Source organism: Vairimorpha necatrix, chromosome 4, assembly GCF_036630325.1.
Source record: "Vairimorpha necatrix chromosome 4, complete sequence".
NCBI lineage: Eukaryota > Fungi > Microsporidia > Nosematidae > Vairimorpha > Vairimorpha necatrix.
In genome coordinates this window covers 1,005,313-1,018,042 of record NC_088819.1, presented here as the reverse complement: position 1 = coordinate 1,018,042, position 12,730 = coordinate 1,005,313, and the positions used below count along the sequence as shown (strand labels likewise).

Sequence of the window (12,730 nt, the reverse complement as noted above, 5' to 3'; positions counted from 1 at the left end):
AATATACTTTACTGACTTGATAGAAGTACAAACTTCTACATTGATATGACAATTGTATTTTTCAAGTAGATAAGCATTATAAGGGACCACGTTAGCATTAGTAACAATGTTGCCCCTTACATTGTACTCGGCCCCTCTAGATCGTCTGTACTCAGGATATCCGTCTTTATCGATCCTTGTTTCAGTATTATGTTCCTTAGGATATTCCTTAGTGCAGAGACCATTTTCCATACATGGACTTGTCAAGTTACTTAGTCCACATGGTCCATGAATCATATGTTTTGTTACACAGGTGTGTAACACTTCATTTTCCATGGGCGATGGTATTTCTGCACTTACAAACTTATCTATCATATTTTCATCCCGAATCTTGTCCTTTAACATTATCAATATATGTGCATGAGGAAGTCCACGTTTTTGAAACTCAATAGAATAGACATGAGCCACGACTTCCCCAAACACTCTTCCTGCCAAAATCTCTTCCATCATACTTTTCAACTTTAAGTTAAAGACCTTTGCTACCAAATCTGGTCTATCAACTGCTGTCTGTCCCTCAAATAGATTCTCATTAATCTCCTTCCATTTGGGATTGCAAGTCATAGTTATAAAAAGATCGGGCTTGCCGAAATTTCTTACAATTGACATTGCATCATGGTATCTCTCTCTCATATTTCTTGGAGATCCTTGAAAACTTGATGGTAAGATCACGGGCTTGGCAGAACTTTCTGACCCATTATTTACATAATCTACCAAACCTTTGTAAAGATCTACCCTCAACTTCTTTTGATTTAATTTTATGAAGTTTAAATTATTTGCTTCTACTTGTAGATATGAATCTACAATCCATTGTTGAAACAACTTTCCTCCATAAAGCAAAGGGTTGAATCTATCTTTTCTTATGGATATCTGTGCTACTTTGTATTGTAACAAAGATATCTTCTGTGCCTCTCCTAGATAAGACTCCAGCCTCAAATTTGCATTCCATCCAGCTTCGCCATGTGGATAGAACAAAGTATATGTCATTGGATCTAAATGTGGACTTAAAATATCCAAGTGTAAATTATCAGAATTAAAACCCTTGCTATATACTTTAATGTCCCTCTCAAATGGGGGTTCTCCATTTGGATCAGTGAAAATCATTGCGATTTCACTTGTAGAGGGAGCATTATATCTTCTCTGATCTCTATCTAAATTCTTATTAAAGACCATAGAAATGTCTTTAACTTCTTTCCCCACTTCCTTTTGCTCCTTTATTATTTCAGACATATTTTTATACGCATTGGAATATGGATTGGCTGATCTTATAAATCCATCTAATTTGCTCATGATATATATATCACAATTTCTATTAGATGGATTCGTCATTCTTTGTGAGTTTGCCATATCACTATCCACTACATATAATTGGGCATATTTCTTTGGTGTATTAGATTCCATATTATTTACATTATAAGTGTTATGATACACTTGTCCATGTATTTTGAATACATATGGACCATTAGACACAGTTTCTATTTGAGCACCAAGAGAAGCAAAAGAAAGAGCAGCATTGTAAGATCTAATATTTTCTTTGAAGTTCTTTCCATCTTTATCTTTTCCAATGAATAAATTCTTAATCTCATTTGGGAAGTTTCTAGTTCTTTGTAATTTGACTTTCCCAAAATGACAGCAGCTTTTGTATAATCCATTACTGCTTGCTTCTCCAGCAAAATGTAATGCACCACAAAAGGCACATTCTTCTTTCAGATCTCCACAATAATGTTCGGCGTGGTTTCTGCTAGTAATTCTGCAAGCTAGATCTAGTTTTTCTGTCAAAGTTTGCATTGTTGTGTTATCTGTTAATCTAGCTGTTTTTTCTGTGCTGTTTGTTGGATTAAGAATTGTTTTGTTTTCGCCAGAGAAACTGAATATGAAATTCCTTTTTTTTGTTTCTCTGACATTTGTTTTTTTATTTTTTGTGTTATGTACAGAGGCATTGGCCCCATAGAAAATAACATTGTCATTTTCAGTATTACTACATATCTCCTGAGAGATAGTGATAGTTGCTTTTGGTTGTTCACTAAAATCGCAATTTGTTTGATTTTTCGTAAACATAATGGGGGTAAAGAAAAAAAAAAGTATTTATAGTTTTTAAAATTAAAATTCCATTTTGGGAAAGAAGAAAACAAAAATGAGAAAATGATTTTTTATAAATAGCTTTGATATTAGTCTAAATATTAATTAATTGAGTTTGTTATTCAGTTGATAAATTTCTAATGTTTGTAAATCAACTTTATTATGTTTGTTTCTTGTTTTGATTTTTGAATTTCCATTTCTGGTAGGAAGAATTAAAAAGGAGCAAATGTGATTTTTAGAAGTTAAGTATTATTATTGAATCAACATAGCAGTGGTAAAGTTAATTCAGTAACAAATTTTAATCCAATTGAGTTAATTTCACACATTAGTAACAAATTTTTTCTACATTTTGTTTCATATTGTTTTTGTTTTCTTTTTCTAAAAGGAAGAAATTATAAAGGAGAAAATCATATTTCTAATAATTTCAAAAATGATTTATATACAAAATATAAATAATGTATCTGGTCTAAAATTGTCTATAAAATACAGTGAAAGCATTTAATTTTGTTTTAAAACAAAAATTTTACCATTTTAAATTTTCTCTTTTTTTGAGTTTTAGGGGTAAAAAATTAAATAAAATTCTTTTATATATATGATGATGATGATTGATGAATGGACGATTAGTAAAGAGAAGGCATTATGACCTAAAATATCTGCTTAGAGTTGATGATGACGTAGGAGACTAACCATCTTGAAGAGAGGATGTTATATATTCTTATATTCCGAACCCAAATTACGGAAAATAAATACAATTACTATACCACACTTGTGATTTCTCCCCTTAATTTGTCTATGATAAAAAATTAGGCTTAATGTACTAAATCGTTTAATACGGCATAATTATTTCATCTACTCTTATTTTTACATCCAAGTACTCAATCACCTCCTACGCAGAGCGATTCTATATTTTCCACATGTTATCATTCCTTAATTAAACAACAGTTGTAGATGTGTGAAAAACAATTTTCATCGCCACCTCGCAATAGTCGTTTGGAGAGTTCTATCATAACAAGTAGCCATATTTTGACTGACTTTTTTTTCTGATCATTATATGCATCTTAACTGTTCTCTGAGAGAATAGTTTTATCTTGATAAGTACAACATTGTCATCTTCTTTTTTATTGTTAGATGAAAAAAAGTTTCTTTCGATGTTAAATACAGTAAATGAGAATAGACAACCGTGGTAGATATATTTTGTAAATACTATATACAAGAAGATCAAATAAGATTTATTACTCCCTATAAGGATATACAGATCGAAAGGGTGCTTATTTTATAGTTTTACACACCAAAATGAAAAAAAAAATTTATTGATAAACGTAGAATCAGATAGAATAGTTTAGTTATTTAAAATGTAAAAAATAGATAGATCAGATTTATGACATTTGATACTGTGATTTAAAGCATCATGTCAATTGAAGAAAAACGATTCAAAAAAACTTTATAATGACATGAAACTTGAAGCTATGGTGATAAAGCAACATTTATTACTGATCAACAGATTATAACAGGAGAAAGGCAAGATACATCAATTCGAAAATGAATTAAAAATTTTAGATGCGCCAGAAATACAATCGAAAGACGCGTGACGAATTTTTTTTATGCGTAGAATAGGATCAGCAAAAAAAAAAGTGATTGACTTAATTTATCCAAAGCCAAAGAGGGTTGACTTAAGGCAATTGATCATAAGTCAATCGAAAACAGTAAGAGTTGTGCAGCGAAGAAGGTACAAGTATAGTAAATTTTACAAATATTTGTGCAATATGTAAGCTGGCTGAAATACTATCAAATATCTACAGAGAGTGTAACCCGACAGTTGGGATTCAAATTTAATTTTGATCATTAAACAAATTTTTAAGTTTTAGGTTATATTACAACAACAGTAAATCAGAAATAGCCGCAAGCTAAACAATAAATGTCAAGCGCCCAGGGCGCACGTGCGTCCAGCCCGCACAAAAACGAAGTTTTTGCCGGGTTCGAGCGCAGTGAGAACAATTTTTTTTTTCCGAAGGAAAATTAAGGAATAAAAAATAATAGATTTGTTTTACTTTAAAAAGATAATTAAATTGTTTAGATTTACAGAAGTTTTTTTTTGCATGGGAATATTTTTGATATTGGAATCTTTTTAAACTCAAGATAATATGTTGGGTTCGGGAATCCTTATAAGTAAAAGTACTGAAAAAATATATAAACTAATTTTTTTATTTTTTTAATCAAATTTAAATCTACTATAACTTCATTTCCTTCTAAATTTAACTTTACTCGATTGTTAGATAAAATTTCTATTACTATAGACTCTTTATGATAGAAAGATTCAAGTTTTTTTTTCTTAGTTTTTTTATTATTATCAAAATCTTTTTTCAATAAAACAGTATCACCTACTTCAAAATCATAAATAGAATTGTGTACCGCGCGTCTATCCATTCGTGCAAAGTATTTTTTTTGGTAACTCGAAAATACACAGTCTTCTTTAGATTTTTCTTCCTTTTTAACACAATCGATTTCATTATCAACAGACACAGGACATATTTATCTATCTAACTCTAAAGACACTTTATTCTCAGGTTCTAAATTTTTACGAACTACTGTGTTGTAACCAGCTCTGTTAAACATTTTCTCAAATGGAGTAAAAGAAGTCGCAGAATGAACTGCTTGATTATAAAACAAGTAACCTTTTTTAGACAATCAATCCACCTTTCACTTCGTTCTGATGTTTCTTCGTCCATTAATTTTTTTGATAATAACCTTGTGATTGTTTGGTTAAACCGTTCCACCTGACCCTGTGTCTGTGGATGTCTAGGTCTCCCGTTTATTAGAAGGATTTTATATTTTGATGCAAGATCATACATCAATTTGTTCCTAAACTCCTTACCATTATCACTTTGAATGATCCCAGGTACACCATAATGTTCAAATAAATCCTCCAAACACTCTATAACACACTTAGCTGTCTTACCTTTTAATAGATATGTTCTGGCAAATTTTGAATATACATCCAAAATAGATAATATCCAGCAATACCCATCGTTAAACTCCTTGTATGATCTCATATCAATAAGATCTATCATTAGGCGTTCCCATGGAAATTCTGCTGTAATATGTTTCATTTTTTCCTTTGTCTTCAAAGGCTGACATTGAGCGCAAATTTTACATTCACGTACAACATCACAATCAATTCCCTTGGGATTGAAAAATATAAACATTTACTTTTTAGGTATAGGGCATTCTGACCTAAATGCCCATCTACGTGAAGTTTTTGCATTTCTAACTTCATCGCACAAATATCCGTTTGTGCAAAAACCTTTAAATGTAGATTGTCGATACCTCTTAAGTAAAGATGATTATCTACAATTGTAAAGTGTTCAGCCTTTTTCCTTAATCTCGCCAAAGAAAACCTCGAAATATCTTTTACGACTTTGTTTTCTACAATAATATCTAGAATATTTTTATATTCTTCCGAGTTTTTCACAGGTAAGACCATTTGAGGGATGTTATGAAATATTTTTTAAAATGGTATTGTTTTTAACTTATTTATATTTTTAAGGTTTTTTTATAACTGAGTTTAGCTCAGCGGTCAGAAATTCTGAAACGAACTGGTCAAATTTTAAGAGGAAGGGTTCGATCCCCGCGCGAGCCATTTTTCATAAGCACCCTTAAAAAAATGAAAAATGGCTCAAAAAGCGGGAATTGGGCCGTGTGCGGGCTGGGCGCACGTGCGCCCCGCGCGCGACAATAAATAGTGTGTTTAAAGATTTCGTATTATTAATACCACTTCTTTTTTTCTTTATCGAATTGCACTTCTTGAAATTGTCCATAAGGCTTTTTATTTACTTTATTTTTTATCAATGATTCTCAATCTTTACCTTGATGTTATCATTAGTTGAGATTCAACAACAATTCCCTCGGAAGACTAGTTAAGAAGACCTTTAAGCCCAGGATAATCGCTATTCTTTAAGATGTCGCATGTGTATATAACTAAAATTCAATACATTAGGCTAAATTGAATCTTTTATCTCGTAGGTAGAATCCTCGAGACATGCCAAAACCAACAAAAAAAAATTTTAAGTTTATTTTTTTTATCCTACAAGGTAGAGGCAAGAAAACCTTACATGGGGACCAAAGGAATACAGTCATGATTCTTATCAAACTAGTACTGTATGATTCTTACTCACTAAATATTCATTCCATACAACAACAGGGCTGGAAACTCCGCCGTATTCATTCTACTTTGCTCCAGAAACACTTTCCATTTATACCACATATCTTGTTAGAGGGAAAACATAACGATTAATATAATCGACGTGTTTTAATGCCCCCCCCCCCCCCCAAAAAAAAAAAAAAAAAAAAAACGTTATTATTTTAGCTCATTGGTCTACGGTCATCTGTATGCACACAAGGATCCTTACACTGCCACATCTTCAGCCCGACATTTACAATGCCCTGCGTTGGTCATCAGTTCCCTACTAGTTTTGGCCATCTTGTTACAGAATATTATAAAATTTCACCTGACCTTTTATTGTACCCACCTCTTCTACTTTATTAGTTTTCTCTGGGACCTACCCATAGCGTCTACCGCCACAGTCTTCAACTGTTTCGTACCCATCAGAATCTTAATTTTATCATTTGGTTCCCACGAGGGTAATACTGTTTTGGCCTTGAGGTGCGTTTCTACGCTAAATGTATATCCCTTTGTGGTTGTACACACATAAATTCTATTAAATCAACTTTATATTGTCGTGACATTTTTATAGTCTGAGTTGTTCCAACTACATTATAGAAGTTAAAACAAATTTGAACTCCTGAAATTCGAACTCGCCATTGCTTAATAAAAGCATCGACTTTGAACACTGAGCAGGGCTCCTTTTCAATTATTACATTAAAGAACTGGTTACTTTAAACTTTAAAAATCTACAGATCTTAAATTTGTTAAACCTATTTTCAGTTAGCTTCTAAATGTACGCCCCTTGAACCGGTTTCTGAGATGGTTAATAGCAGTTGTTTCATTATTTTTCACACCTACTGTCAAATCTGTAGGTAGATAGAAAAAGAGGCTAGGCGATAACATTTCAAATAAAAATTCAAGTGCATACTCATGCTTCCCTTCCTCAGTCATCACTCTTCCTACAATATAAAGTATATATGGATCATAGACTTCGCTTTAAAGGTCACAAACAATTACAATACTCTAATTCCTTCAAAATGCTCTTTAAAGAGAGTTTGATGACAACTGTCTCGTTATGACATTTGTAAATATTTTTTATTGCGTCATTATTTTTTTCAAAAAATTGAGCCAGCTGTAAGATCTAGCAGCGAGAAGATTCTGCTTGCTGGGAACCATAAATTTATTTGTGATCTTTGAACACTATTCTGTGTTCTCGGCGATCTCTTAGATATGCGCCATCTGGAGGTTGACATCGTCGTTTAATCAATCAAACTTTACGAATGATTCTAAAAATTTGAAAACTCTGAGCGTATCTGTAAATTTTCTCTCCTTTTTGTAACAGATCCCTATTCTGTACATAATTTCGAGTACTTTCGGGAGTTCCACGTCGGCAGATGGGATTAGGATAAACCACTCCGGGACAAAACAAAATTTTTTTAAAAGATCGTAATTAATCCTAGACCCTAGAAGAGGAATACATCATACTACGATGTATATAATATGATAAAAAATTATCGTGAGCTTTTACGTCCCGACCCGTCTTAAACAAAATATGCCCTTCTAAAATAGTGGCACATATTTGTTTCGGGTCCACGGATCTAATTTTATCTACTATCTCTTTTGTCAATTCTAAATTGTCCTGTTGCAAGAAGCATTTCCCAAGAACGTAGAGAGAATTTATGTTCTTGTGATTGACCAATAATGCTTCATTACAACATTTAGTGGACTCCCGTATGTTAAGATATATCTTATTTTTATGGCTTCTAACCTTCTTACTTTTTTCAAGGTTTTCGAATGCCATTTCCATTTGTAAGTAATTGGCTTGCTTCGTAATACAAAACCTGCGTTAAAGGCGTCTTTATATATATTTGGTACTTATTAACCAGTACTTTATTTGGTAATTTTCTTTTTGGGCATTTTAGTTCAATTGTGGTATTTTGTCCTTTTCCAATCGAAAAGCAGGGGCTAAAAAAAAGATATTTTTTAGAAAGTTCATTGATGTGTTTGACAGATCAAAAGTATTACTCTTTAGTCAAAAAAATCTTTCAAAGATGTCGGTTAAATTATCTAAATAGAAACAACGTAGGATTCCACACATTTTTTGTATATATTCAAGAAGTCGCTAGTCTATCCAATTGAAAGATACATGAGAAAAACCAATTGATTTTGGGAACAAAAATCTGATATAAAAAAATCAATTATGCAAAAATAAACTTGTTTAAAATTTATTTTATGAATTTTATTATAAAGTCATCCCGAAATTTACATCTATTCATATTGTATTTTCTTTTTGTAAAAACCATACATTCATATTTTAAATTTCTCCTGTCTGAGTGCGACTCTCTAAAACATACGAACAAATAAACATAAAACTCGTTTTTAGTAATGTTAATTTTTGTCAAATTTCAAATAAAATTCTTTTATTAAGAGGGTATTATTCAATGGGTATGTCTAAGGAGAAAAGGTAAATAATCAATATGTTGAAGTTTAAACAAATTGCTTTTTCTTTGTACTTTAATTTTATAGAATCAATAATATAATTACGAACAATAATTCCTTTTTATTGAACAAAAGCTTCAAGCACATTGGATTTTTATCAATATAAGTAAATGATCAGGGCGGTTTTTATGTATGTGGTATGTACTCTTCTGGAATATTTATTCTTAATTATTGTACCCCTTAATTTATGATAAATGTTTACAGACAATAATTTGGCGACAACGAATGGAAATTTGTTTGGGATAAAGTTTTATGAGAGGACAGAAGATGATCCTGATACTTTTTTGAAGACTTTAAGATGTTATGAAGGGGTATAATAAGTAGAGAAGTCAGCTCTTATTTGGGTTTTGGGGGCTGCCCTAAGAGGGGAAGCGGAACTATGGGTTAAGACAGTTTCATTTGAGTGTTTATTTGAGGAGCTGCTTAGTTAATTTTTTGTGAGATTTAAGGGGAAACGTCGGCGTGAGATCAATTAAGGAAATTGTTTGGACAAAATTTCAAGGAGGTCTATTATGAGTTATTTGGACAAGATGAATGGGTTGTCGCAACGTGACGGAACACCAGAGGATGTTCTGGGAACGTTTGTGATCAACGGATTACTAGAGAATATAGGAAATATGATCATGTTAAATTTTCCGAAAAGTTGTCGTGGTCGTACATATATAATATTTGTAGTGGGATACAGTGGCAGAAGATAAAAGCTGAGGGTATTTCACCCAATGTCTATAAGTTGATGCAGTTAAGAATGCAAAGTTTGCGTCTAAATTATGATATATAGAGACGCCAGAGACGGGAAGGTAAGATGTTTCTATTACGGTAAGTTGGGTCATTTCAAGAGACAATGTTTTAATCTGCAGAAGAAAATTGCATCCATTATGGAATCTGGCACGGAGAGGAATGAGGAAAAGGAAGCGGAAGATAGTTTTAATAAAAGCAATATAGTTTATGCTACTTCTATGAAAGCTGATGTGTTTGCATTAGACTCGTTCCCGATAGTTCATATAAAAGGGAGAAAACAGTTATAAAGCATTGTTAGATTCGGGTTCTGCGGTAAATGTAATTTGTAGAGAAAAATACAAGAAAAAATTAACTTTATGGGTACTGATGTGGTTTTAAAGTCGGCAGGAGAAGATAAAATGGGTGTTTTAAATAATGTTAGGTTGTCCTTCTGGTGGAATGATACATAGTTTACAGAAGAATTTATTGTTGTTACCAAAATAGGTTATGAAATAATTTTGGAAAGACCGTTTTGAAGAAGGAACAAACTGACATTATCATGGAAGAAGGGATTTGAGGTCTTCAGTATTGATGTGTGTATAAATAAGTTAGGAGAACATTATTAACACATGAAATGCTGCTCCAGTTGTGACGCCGATATATAGGAATTGTATGTCATTAGAGGACTATATAAAGAAGAAAATTATAGAGTATTTAAAACAGGAAATTATTAAACCCCCCAAGAGTTCATGGATGAGTCCGGTGGTAATGATTTAGAAGAAAGAAGTGGGTTGGAGAATGTGTATAGATTATAGGAGATTTAATGATGTTACAGTGTCAGACACTTATCCCATGCCAAGGATCGATGAGTTGATAGATCAGTAAACGAAGCTCGGTTTTTTGCAAAGTTGGATGCTTTATTGGGGTATCATCAAATTAAAATGAGTGAGAAAGATGTAGAGAATACGGCATTAATGTAGAGAAGGTTTTTTGAAGTTTTTAAGAATGCCATTTAGATTAAAATTGGGCCGGCAACATTCCAGCGAGCAATGAATAATGTATTAAGAGAGTTTATTGGTAAATGTGTGATTGTGTACATGGATGATATTTTAATTTACAGTCAGAATAAGGAAGCGCACTTAGTGCATTGAAAGGAAGTGTTAACATTATTAGATGAGGCTGATTTGAATTTAAATGCGTCAAAATGTGAATACAGAAAATAAGAGCTAAAGATTGTAAGAGTAACAGTGGGAAGAATGGGATTAGAATTAATGATGATAGGATTAAGAAAATTGTAGATATGCCTCTGCCCACGTCAAGGAAAAATTTGGAATCGTTTTTGGGATTAATTAATTAATGCGTCAATTTTTGAGAAATGTATTTGAGCACAGAGTATTTATATGGTTTACTGAAGAAGGGAAATGAAGGGAAGTTTTTGACGATTGAGTATGATGAGAAATACAAGAGATCAATAGATGCGCTTTAGAAGTTGGGGAAACAATACGGTTGGAGTTGGCCAGAAGGAGAGGGGAATTCATTTTAGACACGGACGCTCTGGTGTAAGGAGAAAGGCGATTTTATCACAGATACAGGATGGAGAAGAGAAAATTGTATTAGGTTTTTTAGTAAGGTTCATTCAAACCCGGAAAGGAACTATTCTGCTCTAGAAAAGAATTGTTGGCTGTAAATAAGGCATTAACAGATTTAACATTGTATTTATTTGGGAAAGTTTGAGCTACGAACGAATCAACAAGGATTGTTTCGGTTGTTTTCGTCCCGAAATATGAAGGGAAGATTATCAAGATGGTCATTATTATTACAAGAATATGATTTTGGAATAAAACACATTATAGTGGAGAAAATCCAGCGGATGTATAAAGTAGAACTGCTTGTGTTGATGCAGTATTAGAGGATAAGGAAGTGTCAGTGGAAGAGGTTCTTAAGAAACATGAGATGTTAGCACATGGTTCAGCAAAGACGCTTGTTATGTTTTGAAAGGTGATCAAAGAGAGGTTGCAGAAGCCCAGGTTCGAGATATACTTAAGAATTATAAGATTTGTCATTAGATAAGCGTTCTGAAGTTAAAAAGTCAAATTATAGTATTCTATCATCTTATTCTTTTAAATTCTGGGAGATTATATGGTTGGTCAATTAAGATTGAATTCAGAAGGAAACAAGTTTATTTTAACAATGATAGATCATTGGACAAATATGGCTGAGTATGTAAAGGAGAAGTCAAAAGATATGGGAGTTATTGTTGAATCAATTGAACGATAGATATAGAAGAAATATGGCATACCTTAAAAGATTTTGTCGAGTAACGATAAGGAGTTCAAGAATAGAATGACGGAGGAACTGGCCAATAAGCATGGATTTAAATGTGTTTTATACATCCTTATTCTCCGAGAACTACAGGTTTGGTAGAGACATTTAATGGTAATTTTATTAGGAAGTTACGAAATTGTGTAGATTTGGTTCGTTTGATTAGAGATCAGCTAGAAAAAGCAAGACAAGGATATTTAAGTTCAGTCATAGGATCATAAAGTATACACCTTTAGAAAAAAGCATGATGGAACAGGAAGAAAACTTTCTGGTGCAATCGAAGGCAAAGAAAATTTTAGCTAAAGAAAGCAGGTTTATGGATTGGTGTTTAAACTTAAGATGGGGATTTTGTTATGTTTAATGATAAGTCAGTAAGTAGGGATAAATTAGATCCAAAATATACTCGTAAAGGGGAAATTCTGGAGAAAATGTTCGAGACAGCTAGACTGAAATTAAATGATGGAGGAGTAGTTGTTTCAAATAAAGATCGTTAGGATTTTTTTGTAAGAAGAAAAATGAAGTATGCACTCTTCTGTAATATTTATTCCTTATTATTTATTTCCTCAATTTATAATAAATGTATACAGACAATAATGTAGACTTAAAATTTGATCTTTGTTCGTATTAATATTTGTTTTTTTTTCCTTGCAAGTAAGGCGTAGGGATCATAGGTATTTGGGCGTGATCCTTATCCAACAGATGCAATAAGATTTTATCTCACTATAATTTACCAAAAAAGTTATCGGTGTAGGTTGCCACGCCGTATTCATGGATTTGGAACAAGAAAATATTTTTAAAATATACCTTAAATCGCGTCGAAAGTGATTTCACAGCAGATATACTTAACGACCATGAATTTATTAACCCGAGAAGAGACATCATTGTACTAAATCAAAGGTCTTTACAATCATCTTT

The 12,730-nt window shown here is 32.3% G+C and overlaps 1 protein-coding gene across 1 annotated transcript; it reads left to right on the top strand.

The window, feature by feature from the left end:
- Nucleotides 1–9,651: 9,651 nt before the first annotated feature.
- On the top strand, nt 9,652–12,309 carry VNE69_04159 (integrase catalytic domain-containing protein; the record flags this gene model as incomplete). The annotated part of the gene is made up of 5 exons (XM_065473407.1): nt 9,652–9,761; nt 9,846–9,938; nt 11,377–11,448; nt 11,901–12,016; nt 12,155–12,309. The coding sequence occupies 5 exons, from the start codon at nt 9,652–9,654 to the stop codon at nt 12,307–12,309; spliced, it is 546 nt and encodes a 181-aa protein (XP_065329479.1).
- Nucleotides 12,310–12,730: the final 421 nt, after the last annotated feature.